Source organism: Amblyraja radiata, chromosome 15 (assembly GCF_010909765.2).
Source record: "Amblyraja radiata isolate CabotCenter1 chromosome 15, sAmbRad1.1.pri, whole genome shotgun sequence".
Classification (NCBI taxonomy): domain Eukaryota; kingdom Metazoa; phylum Chordata; class Chondrichthyes; order Rajiformes; family Rajidae; genus Amblyraja; species Amblyraja radiata.
The window spans coordinates 18,831,220-18,844,143 of NC_045970.1; the positions used below are offsets into that span (position 1 = coordinate 18,831,220).

A 12,924-nucleotide genomic window follows, 5' to 3' on the forward strand; every position below is an offset into this window, starting at 1 on the left:
CATGGAGAAAAAGTGGAAAAACAGCACCTGAGATCAGGATCAAACCAAGTCTCTGGACAGTGAAGCAACACTACTAATGACTGTGCCACCATGAGCTCCATTTGGTTTATTTATGAACAAAATAACATTGCTTCATTTTGAGATGAAGATAATTAAAACATTCTGTTGCTGGAATCACAAGTTGATTTTCTTTAACTTGTAAAATTATTAATAAATGGATGAATTCTTTCAGTATGTCTTTAGAACAAGAGAGTTAAACAGGAGAGATTAAATATGTGTGATATTTGATGAGTTTAAAATGTTCTTTGGTTCTACCATTGTTGTGCTCACTGATCTGGAAAATTCAACCAAGGATTCTCAGTAAAGATGAAAGAGTTTAGGATGCCCTCAGGGTCACAATAACATGTAAAACATCCAATTTCACAGCATTTTCTGCCAATGTCCAAATATTTCGTCAGGTTATTATTTCGATTTTTTTTTCTCTGGAGATTTTAAGTCTCAGCTGTGAAAAAGCAAATTATTTTTCACATAATCTCCAAGTCATAATGTTGATATAAAACAATTAAAGCTGTTAACATAAAATGTTCCATTTTAACATTCATGACCAGAAGGTGGCCTACTCGTCAGAAAAATGTGCATGGGTGGGATTATGGGAATGGAAAAGAGAAAACTGATGTACAACAATTAGGAAATAATACTGTGTACTTTTATATCCCTTGTATTAATCCTACAAACGTAGGCATAGTAATCAGTAAAAGACAATTCCTAATGTCATGACAGATAATGGTGGCAGATTTTGAGTAAGGCAGATTTGAGTGCTTGACAGCCTCTATTAGAGCTATTGTTGTTTTGGTATTTAAAGTCACATTTGCCTCTATTTACTTTATTTTAAATGGAGAATTCCCAGATTGTTTTGTAAGCCCATAAAGATCACCATAATTGATAGGAACCAGAGTTGACCATTCCAGCTTGGTTATTATTCAGTACGATTATTCAGTAGGATTCTGACTTTCTCTTAAGATGGAACTGCAGATGCTGGAACAATCGAAGGTAGACAAAAATGCTGGAGAAACTCAGCGGGTGAGGCAGCCTCCATGGAGCAAAGGAATGGGTGACATTTCGGGTTGAGACCCTTCTTCAGACTGATTCAGAACAGGTTGAAACTCATTAGTGATTAGAAGTTGATTAGATTGAAACATATACAATTATCAATGGACTTTCAGGGTAAATGCTGGAAGGATATTTCCTCTTCTGGAAGAGTTCAGGACCGAAAGAACACTCTGAAGAAGGGTCTCGACCCGAATCGTCACCCATTCCTTCGCTCCATAGATGCTGCCTCACCCGCTGAGTTTCTCCAGCATTTTTGTCTACCTGACATGCTCACTTTGCTGCCCTTTTCCCATAGTCCTTAATTCATTGCTGATTAGAAATCTATTTCAGCCTTATACCCAAACTCAGACAATTTGTCTTTGTCTTAATACTAAATGGCTGCCCCCATATACTGAGGCTATGTTTTTAGGTCCTGAATGTGTAGGAAAGAACTACAGATACAAAATGCTGGAGTAACTCAGCGGGACAGGCAGCATCTCTGGAGAGAAGGAATGGGTGACGATTTTGATTGAACTTTTTTAACACCTGCTGCATGTGGCAATGGAGGAAGCCCAGGACGGAAAGATCTACACAAGAATGGGAAAGGGAGTTAAAATGGTTACCAAATGAGAGATCCAACAGGCTTTGGCAGACCTAGCGCATGTGCTTGGCCAAACTGTCACTGGGTCTATGCTTGGTCTAGCACTAGTGTTCAGCAAAATGGTGCCAAAGTGGAAATAGTTGAAAGTTTCAAGTTCCTGAGCATAAATATTACCAGCAATCTGTCCTGCATTAACCACAATTAATCTACATCCATAAAAGTAAAACAACGCCTCGACTTCTTCAGGAGACCAAGGAAATTCACTATGTCTCCCAACTTCTATGGATACGTTGCAGAAAGCATATTATCAGGTTGCATCACAACTTGGTTTGGGATCAACTCCCAAAGACAGCAAGAAATTGCAGAGTTGTGGGTGTAGCCCAGTGTATTATACAGACAGCCAGCTCACGATTGACTCTTCTACACTTTTTTTAAAGTTTGAGATACAGTGTGGAAACAGGCCCTTCAGCCCACCAAATTTGTGCTTACCAATGATCGCCCATATTCTAGTTCTATCCTACTACACCCTTTGGACAATTTACAGAGGCCAATTAACCTGCAAATTGGTGTAGCCGGAGAAAACCCATGTGGTCACATGTAGAACAAATACAAATTCCATACAGAGGGCACCCATAGTCAGGATCAAACCCAGGTCTCTGGCGCTGTAAAGCAGCAGCTCTATTGCAGTGCACTGTGATGCCCACTTCATGCTGCCTTGAGAAAACTGCTAAGATAATCAAGGATTTTTTCTCTCCTGGGTCATTCTCTCTTCTCCCTACTGTCCCATCAGGCAGAAGATACAAAATATTGAAAGCACATATCATCAGACTCAGGAACAGGTTCTTCCCCCTGTTATCAGACTTCTGAACAGTTCTCCCATAAGCTGGGTGTCGCCCCAATCTTCCAACCTATCCTATTGCATAGATGAGATATTCTGGAACTGTAACGCAACAATGCTGAAAACTATATTCTGCACTCTTGTTTTTGCTCTTTGGTCTACCTGTATAACTTGATTGTATTCATATGTAGTATTATCTGATTTTAATGGATAGAACGCAAACAATAGCTTTTCACTGTATCTAAGTACACGTGACAATAATAAACCAATACCAATGTCATATATACACTGAAAAAGTGAAGCAATTTAGATTTTACATTTTGTGAGCTGCTTTTTTGATTTTCTATTACTTCTGCTATGTGGAAGAATAAAAATTGTTTAATAAAGTCTTTACAATTTTAGGACATTTTGCTTGATAATAGTACTTAAAGAATTTGTTTGTTTTTTGAATGAAAGCTGCTAAGTCGACTGCATCAAATTTCAGTTACAACATAAGTCCAAAAAATGTTTAGAAAAAATTTGAAAATGTGCTGATCAGCTCTGATCCCCAGGAGTTTGGGAGTTAGTGGTGGTGGACATGGTACCAAAATGTTGGAACAGGTAATTATTAGTATTCTACGGGGAACAAATGGCAATCTTCTGTTTGTCACAGAAGGGAGGTACAAGTGCAGAACTTGGATACATCTTCTGTGATGGTGATCAGTGTGGGGGAATATGGTAATGGATTGGAGGGTAGGGATTGTAGATCCTGTCTGAACTAATACTTCCATAGTGGTGCAGGAAAGTGAAGATTGGCACATGTGTCTGGGGGGCGGGGGGGGGGGGTGGGGGGGTGGAAGCCAGCAGATCAACTGAACTGATGTAATAGAATTTGCTAAAGGTTGGAGAATGGGCGTCAGGGTAGAGGAATATAATTGATAGAAAAGGGTATACTGTATGCAAGTGCCTCACTTCCTCAGAAACCACCCATGTTAGTAGTGCAGAAATCAATCGTAATTGTCCAGAGTGTCCAACAACACACAATCCAACAAGAATGTTTTTCAAGTTCTCCTGCAGTATAGTGAAAGCAGCAATGCTTAGAGGATGTCACTCTAGTTGATCTAAAAGGTAAAATTGTTTAATATTGAATTGATATTACTCACCCATCAGATAAAAGTCCTGCATTTGCATGAATTTAGTTTGTATGTACGGATGGAAAATACTGAAAGAAAATTAACTATATAGATTTTACTGCATTGCATAACCTGTTATTTTGTGGATCTGACGAAACTAAATATAAACTAGATTTCCTAGTAGAAAAACAGAAATGAAATGCTGCGGATCTGTGATTTGAGGCATTCTTTTACATAGAAATGAACAGAATTGAGCAAGAGGGTAGAGCATCTTGAAATAGCGTCATACACCGGTCGACTGATGATTCTGTGGGCCATGCTCACATTTCAGATTTAAGAGTGCTATACAACAAATCTCTCTACCTTGCTTATCAACTGTTGGCAAACAGCAACAGAATACAACATGTAATTTAAACACTTAATTGAGTTTATCTTTAATTTTGAGGATAGCTATGAAAAATGGGCTTACATTTATAAACATAGCAACAACTGTAGCCAAATTGTTATCTCAATGAAGATTTAAAGTTTTTGTATTTACATATAAAACACACATTAGGTCGTTTGAAACGATCCAAGTGTTTTTCAGAGAAATAATAAAAATGATAGGGTATGTACATTTTATGTGGCAGATGTGGTGAAGACGGAGGAATTGGGAGTCTTTGCAGAAGGCTGGGTGTGAAGAAGTGCAGTCCAGATAGCTGTTCACATCCTTGTATCCCTTTGTTATCACCTCTTCCCCAGCCAACAATGGGCCATTATGGGCTCCACCCTTCCATGGTCATCTTTTGCCACCACTGGAATGTTCTAGCATTTTCTGGCCTCCAGTTCCCACCGCTCTACTTTCTGTGCGAAGAAGGGTCCTGACCCAAAACATCATCCATCCTTTTTCTCCAGAAATGCTGCCTGACACGTTGATTTATTCCAGCACTTTGTGTCCATATTTGGTTTGCCAGCATCTTCAGTTCCTTTCTACACACCATCGTTGTGGTAACTACTGAGTAGAAATTTAACCCAACCAGCCATATAAATACTGTAGCTATCAATATCAGAGGTGGGTATTCTATAGAAAACGTTTCACATCCTAACATCCTGAAGCCTTTCTATCATCTACAATGCGCAAGTTGTACAATGGAATGCTCTTCACATGCCTGGATGAGTAGAATTCCAAAATTACGCAAGATTAAAACCATCCAGGAACACGCTGTCAGCAGGAACTCTGTCCACCCAGTCCATCACCCTAAACATAGATTTCTTCCACTCCCAGTCCACAGTGGTTGCAGCATCTGCAAAACGACCTGATCTCCCGGTGGCTCAACACTTCAACTCCCCCTCCCATTCCGAATCCGACCTTTCTGTCCTGGGCCTCCTCCATGGCCAGAGTGAGGCCCATCGTAAATTGGAGGAGCAGCACCTCATATTTCGTTTGGGCAGTTTACACCCCAGCGGTATGAACATTGACTTCTCCAATTTCAGGTAGTCCCTGCTTTCTCCTCCCCTTCCCAGCTCTCCCTCAGCCCACTGTCTCCGCATCTTCCTTTCTTCTTCCCCCCCTCCCCCCCCCCCACCCTCACATCAGTCTGAAGAAGGGTCTCGACCCGAAACGTTGCCTATTTCCTTTGCTCCATAGATGCTGCCTCACCCGCTGAGTTTCTCCAGCATTTTTGTCTACCTTCGAATTTCCAACATCTGCAGTTTCTTCTTAAACATGATTACTCACCTAGGTCACCACATACAGGGTCCCCTACAAATTGCGCAACTTGCAAACTTGTAATTATGTTACCAATTCTTAACCATCACTGGGTCTAAATGACAAAATTCATCCCCCAACAGCATTGTCACAATGTGTTTACTGGAAGGGTTCAAAGTGGTGGCTCTCACCATGTTCTCAAGGGCATTTTGAGCTGAGCAATAAACACTAGCCTTACCAGCAATAGCTAGATCCTAATGAACAAAAATGTTACTCTCTGCATGGATGCGAACCAATCTGTTAAGCATTTCTTATGTGATAACAAATTTAAATAGAAAATACTTGAAATTAATAAGACTGAACATAACTGGTCAAGATGATCAATGGTGGCAACATTTAGGATTATTAACATCATATCCACACCTAATGCAACAAAATGTTTGATCCACAAATGTTGGCATTTTTATTTTACCCAAAAAGTGGTAAAAATATAATCTCCAAAATTCTTCTTAGTCATGCCCACAAGTAGAGCAAAATTGAAAAAGACTTCCAGTGACAAGAACATTCAAACCTCAGGCATGGCATACAAAATCATACAGTAATTGGCATTTCTGTTCTAATAAATATCATATTTTTGCATGTAACTGAGATAAGAATACTTCACTTAGGGAACTTTGATATATCTAATTGGTTCTCAAATGGATGAGGAATTAGAAATCACAAAGCAAAATTGTGAAAGTATCCATTTACCCTTCAAAATGGTTTTATTCCCATCTCAATTAAGTTTGACATTATCAACCAAAACATCCTTGCACATTTTCTCATCCTATTCTCTGCTGCACAGCCTTGTTTCCCTTGTGTAAGTTTCTGATGACTAGTTGACTTAACATTTTCCACAACAGCACTAGAATTGTTCTAATGGAATTAAATACTGTGAGATATATGAACAATGTTGAATCAAATTGAAGTTAGCTCTATTTAATTTAAATTTCGTAAATGTATTACTTTTATGGGACTATTACCATATCACACATCAATTAAATTGTTTTCTCCCAATACAGATTTATTTTTATCTAATTAACTTCACACTAAATTTCTGAGAATTAATATTCTAAATCGTAAATAAGTATTACAAAAAATGCAGAAATGATTTGGTATGCATTTAAAAGCCTGAGCTAACCTTTGCTGGGATACCTCAGAATGTTCCCTTCCCTTATGAATATCAAGTAGTGCAATCAAATGAAAACCAACGATGAAATGCAAGTTGAATCATTGGTCCACAGGGCAGTGACCTAGGCCAGAGCATTCATCAATAAGCGAGTTTGGTATTCTGACTGCGCATGCCCAGGTCACAGGTCACTCGTGATAAACATTCTCGGCAACTGTGTTGCTGCATGTATACAGACCTGCGTTTCATCCATAGTCAGGATCAAACCCCAGCGCGGAGAAGAAGCGCTAACTCCAGCTCAATTCTGCCTGTCCCGCCGGGTTAACCGACAGCCGACTGACGGAACACCGGCCCAGAGCAGTGGAGTTAGCGCTTCTTCTCCTAGCAGGCTGTAAGCCTCGGCCGCCACTGCTCCGGGCCGGTGTCCCAACAGTCCAGGGTCACCCCGGACATCTCCGCCGCCCCCAGACAGGGATGGGACACTCGGGAGAGGACGATGACGGTCCAGTAGCAATTCAACAGCACTTGCTGCGCCAGAGACCCGGGTTCGATCCTGACTACGGATGAAACGCAGGTCTGTATACATGCAGCAGCACAGTTGCCGCGAACGTTTATCGCGAGTGACCTTTGACAAATACCATGATTCTTCGCATTTTTCGGAATACCGAACTCGCTTATTACCATTCTTCCAGCATAAGGTTCAAAATGTGGAGGATCACTTGGATCCATAAGAGACAGGGGATGATGATTGTAAATAGGATTAGCATCAATATGGACTGGATGGTTGGCAGAAGAGACTATTTCTGTGCGAGAGAGAGACCGAGAGAAAGAGAGCGAGGGATTGAGAGAGAGAGAGACCGAGAGAGAGATCGAGAGAGAGACCGAGAAAGAGACCGAAAGAGACCGAGAGAGCGAGAGAGAGACCGAGAGAGAGAGCGTAGACTACCCTTATTAATCCATGCCATCTATAATCTCCACTGGACACATGCTTTACACTAGCAAGGTCAATCGTCTCTCTCTCTCTCTCTTGCTCATAAGCCATGCGGAGCTAGATGAGAATGTTCCTGTTTGCCTATGGAATAAAGATTGATCTTCACTATGTGTGTTGCTGTGGATCATTCATAAACATGGTGTCAGGAGTGGGATACAAACCCACGCCTCCAAAGGAAACTGCGAAGTCTCCGTCTGCGGGCTTAGACATCCTAGTGGGAAAAACTGCTGCAGACGAAACGCTACAATCGCTGGCCAGACAAACAGCACCACCTGCCGCAAGCCGTCTGCCCTTTCTTCCCTGTCCGCGATAAACTGGTCATTCAAGACGGCATTATAATGCAAGGACATAAGGCAGTCATCCCGACGTCTCTTCACAGTAAGTACAGGTGTACAACCTTTTATCCGGAGTTCCGGAAACCGAAAAGCTCCGAAAACCGGACATTTTTTCCAGGATGTCGTCTGCACACCAAAGCTCGCGTTTGGCGCCAAACGTGACCCGAAACGACACACGGTCAACCCAGGTCTGTACTACTGTAGCGACTGACTCCTCCCCGGAGACCGGGGAGACACTTAAACATCTGTAAATCATTGCTTAATTGTTAGTCAGTTAGTTTGGAGGGCCTTTATGTGAAGGGGGGGGGGGGGGGGTGAAGGGGGAAACTTTAATTCTTAGTCCCCTACCTGGTCGGAGAGGTGGGGAGCGGGCAATGCCTTACCGGGTCGCCATGCAGTAAGCTCCGGAGCGCTGTGGCCGCCGACTCCCAACATCGCGGAGCTGGGGCTGCGGGAGTCCGGCCGCGGGCGGTGCCGGTTGTAGCTCCGACCCCGGCAACTCTACCCCTGGCTGCGCGGCGCTCCAAATCCAGCGCGGCCCGCGGCCGGACGCCCGCAGCCCCCAGCTCCGCGATGTTTGGAGTCGGCGACCACAGCGCTCCGGAGCTTACTGCACGGCGACCCAGTAAGGCATTGCCCGCTCCCCGCTGGTATCCCAGCGCTGTGGCCGCCGACTCCCAACATCGCGGAGCTGGGGCTGCGGGCGTCCGGCCGCGGGCGGCGCTGGATTTGGAGTGCCGCGCAGCCAGGGGTAGAGTTCGCCGGGGTCGGAGCTCCGAAAAATTCCGAAATCCGAGAAGTGTCTGGTCCCAAGGCTTTTGGATAAAAGGTTGTGCACCTGTACTTCGATATTGTCCATGGGAGCCATCCTGCTGCAGAAATAACCCTCCAACATGCAAAAGGTATGCTTTTCTGGTCTGACATGGCTGACTACATTCTCGAGAAAGTTGTTGCCTGTCCGATTTGCAATAGCCTGACCCCGCACCAATAGAAACAACCACTTCTCCCGCACCCCAATCCGGACTTACCCTGGTCCACAGTAGCAGCCAACATCTTTGAGTGACACAGCAAACAATACCTGGTTCTGGTCGATTCCTACTCAGGATGGTTTGAAATCGACCTGCTCAGTAGCCCGACCTCAGCCATGGTCATTCAAAAACTCACTCGCCACTTCTCTGTCCACGGGGCACCCCTAAAGCTACTCTCAGACAATGGAACTCAATTCTCCAGTCAGCTCTTCAGGGATTTCGCGAAATGCTGGGACTTTCACAACACCACCAGTAGCCCCGAATACCCGCAGTCCAACGGCCTGGCCGAGCGCGCGGTAAGAAGTACAAAAGACCTAATGGAACGCTCACGCAGGGCTGGCTCCGATGTTTATCTTGACTTACTTAACCTACGGAACATCGTCCGCGGCCCTCTCCTGGGATCTGCAGCCAAGCGGCTTGTGCCACGGCAAAATCGCTCCACCCTGCCTATGGCCAAGCAACTACTAGAACCACAAGTTTGTGCACTGTCGGTGATCCAATCCCAGCTCCAACGCCGCCAAGACACACAAAAAAAACCCGATAAAACCAGTTCTCCGCTTCAACCGCACAACAAGGGACAAGTTGTCCGCTTACGGTCACTCCGAGGTTACGACCGCCTCGGAGTCATTCTGTGGTCAACTGCAGAGTCACTCTTGTACTTGGTCAGTATTGACAACGGCATCTATTGGCGAACCTGCCAACACCTCCTGCCGGTTAATGAACCGGCACCTCCATGTCCTTACCCGGACCAGCCCGCCGGTCTTCCCTCACGCTCTGCGAATGCCACTCCATCGATTCTTCCGCCGGTGCCAGCGCCATCCCTGCCTTCCCCGGTGTCCCCATCTCCTCCCGTGTCTTCTCCTCCGCGTTCACCCGATAAGGGACTTGCTCCCTCAGAGAAGGATGAAGCGCACGAGGGGTATTACCGTACGCGTGCAGGTCGTGTCTGCAAGCCAAACCCGCTGATTGGAAAATTCACCGGCTACACTTGAACTGTGCATGACCCTTCTTGTTTTATGTGCTCACATTTGCACAAGCATGTACACGTAAAATAATAAATGCCACACCTTATACTGGTGTTTTACAATATGTTCCACAAACCACTCTATTTATGCTTTGCTTCTTTAAGAGAAATGATGTAGACTACACTTATTAATCCATGCCATTTATAATCTCCACTACACACATGTGCATGCCACCCTTTACATGGTATTACGGTACTACACAGCTTTACACTAGCAAGATCAGTCGGTTTAAATGTTCCTGTTTGCCAATGGAATAAAGATTGATCTTCACTATGTGTGTTGCCGTGGATCATTCATAAACAGAGACCGAGACAGAGAGACCGAGAGAGAGAGAGCGAGAGAGAGAGACCGAGATAGAGACCGAGAGTGAGACCGAGAATGAGACGGAGAATGAGACCGAGACTGACCAGCTGAGTCACAGCAGCACTTTGTGGGGGTTTTTTTGTAATCTGCATCTGCAGTCTCTTGTTTCTACAATGAATAAAATGTTTGGCCCATTTCTGCCTTAAAGGCAAACCACCATGCTAAGTCAATGCTAACTTGATGTCAATTTGTCTGATTTAAGAATAGAAGACATACGCCATACAACATCTTGATTAGATCACAGCTGACCCAGCGCCTTGTTCATTTCCCACTCAGTCCAGTTATTCATTTTATGTCAAAAGAGTATTGATCCCAGTCTTGAATATGCTCAACGAATGTGCAACCACAATCTTCTAGGAAGAGATTTCCAAAATGTATTTGTCTCTGAGTCTGGTTCAGCAGCTTGAATGTCCTGGAATATCAAGAAAAAGGTGGACACATTGGTGGTCCACCACGGATACTGACCTCCCCATAATAGAGAGGAGGCACAGCCACAAAAAAGGCTGTCAGCATCATCAAAGACCCACACCTCCCTTGCCACCCTCTTATTTCACTCCTATCATTAGGAAGAAAGGTAGAGGAGCCTGAAAACGATGACTACCAGGTTCCAGAATACTTTCTTCAGAACAACCATCAGGCTCTTGAACAGTACACAATACTAACCAATGAACTATTTACTGTCCTGGGTTGCACTAGGACTTTGGCTTTTTTTGCACTAATATTGTGATTATTATTTTATTGAAATGGTATTGATCATATATTATCTATGCGTATTCTGTTACAGGCCTATTATTGATCAAAGTCTTCAATATGCTCAGTGACTGAGCAACCACAATCTTCTGAGAAAGGATTTCCAACAAGCTTCTGAGTCTTAACTCAAAATGATTTATCCTTTATCTAGAGATTCTGCCTCATAACTTTGGACTTTGTAGCCATTGAAAGAGCTCATCAGCTTCTATGCTGTCAATCCATCTTAGAATCTCAGATAAAAGAATCTTGAGCAAAAAATAATCTGCTGGAGGAGCTCAGCAGGCAGCATCTGGAGAGGGAAATGGACAGATGACACTTTGTGTCAGAACATTTCTTCGGACCTGATTTCTAAGTCTAAAGGGTCCCAAATCGAAACACCCTCTGCCCATTTCCCTCTATAGATGCTACCTGATCAACTGAGTTTAGTTTAGTTTGTATTTAGTTTAGAGATACAGCATGGAAACAGACCTTTCGGCCTACCGAGTCTGCACCGAACAGTAATCACCCGTACACTAGTTCACCGTACACACAAGGGACAATTTACCGAAGCCAATTAACTTACAAACCTGTACGTCTTTGGAATGTTTGAGGAAACCGGAGCACCCGAAGAAAACCTATGCGGTCACAGGGAAAATATACAAACTCTTCCAAAAAAATGTGTGTTTTTGCATCTTAGAATAATATTTTCAAATAAATCACTTTTAATTTCTCTTAATTCCATTAAGAATAGGCTAATCTAACTCAATTTTCACTCACAGGACAATCCCCATGCCTGAAATCATTCTAATGTATACCTTCCTCTCCTTCGCAATACACTTGGATCAAGGTTTCAACTATTTTGTATTGCACTGATATGTAATTTTGCCACTATGGCTCAAAATGGTTATTCACAGCTCCATAAAGATTCCAACATTGATTTCAACAGGAACTTACTATTAGATCAGAATCACGTCCCATGGAGATGACTGTCCTGTTTACAGTTCTCAATAGTTTCTCCATTATTAACTGTACATGTCGCTGTGTTGGTCCCTAGGTTAAAAATCAATCAATGGAGTGTATTAATAAGAGCAATGATAGAAACAACATATTGACTGACGTTTACCATAAAAATCCATTTTCATTGCAAGAAATCAATTATAATTGAACTTAGATTGAAAGTAATTTTACTAATGTCAATGTCATACATAAAGCTTGCACGATCAGGTGCAAGGAGTTGTCATTAAATCATACTTTGCTGCAAAGATATTTTATACCAATCAACGCTTTCAAAGTTAATAACAAAGTACAAAATAATATAAGGAAGACACTAAAAAAGCACAGTGTAGGTGCTTATCATTAAGAACACATAAATGTAATGATCTGGAAAGGCAGAAACAAGTCACAAGATCAAGCCTTTGCCCACAAATGAGGCATAAAGGCTATGTACTACCTCCAAATGAACTGTCATCTTACTTCCAGAACCCCATCAATGCACATACCCTGTAGTAGCTGTAAAGTTTTAATCTTTGTTTAATCTTTTCCATTTGAAATTGAAAATGTTAATATTTTTTTTATGTAGTAATTGTTTCTTGGATGGTGGTCTTCACTATCTGAATCAGTTACAACCCGTACCTTGCATTTCTATAGCAGTCTTAAAGGTAAAATATAACCAGATGCTTCACAAAGGTTATTTTATAATTCTAGAGAAAATATATTCTGACAAAATATTTGTATTGTCTTGGGGCATTTCTCCTCTAAGAATGTAATACCTTAAGAGGTTGCAATAAACAGGTATCTATACTGGCAATCAAAAATATCTATTCTTTAACAACAAAAATGCTGAAGATGATTAGCAAGTCCAACAGTATTTGCAGACAGCCAACCTGAAACATATTTTTTCTCTCCACAATTGCTGATGACTTGATGAGTATTTCCAGCCCTTTCTAATTTTATCTCAG

At 42.6% G+C, this 12,924-nt stretch overlaps 1 protein-coding gene across 1 annotated transcript in view; it reads right to left on the bottom strand.

Moving 5' to 3' along the window:
- The window catches only part of LOC116981051 (dedicator of cytokinesis protein 1), a 413,994-nt gene that overhangs the window by 265,393 nt on the left and 135,677 nt on the right, over positions 1 to 12,924 (bottom strand). Inside the window, exon 27 of the mRNA XM_033033698.1 lies at positions 11,921 to 12,016. Within this exon, the coding sequence (XP_032889589.1) occupies positions 11,921 to 12,016 (96 nt within the window). The remainder of the gene's footprint in view (positions 1 to 11,920; positions 12,017 to 12,924) is intronic.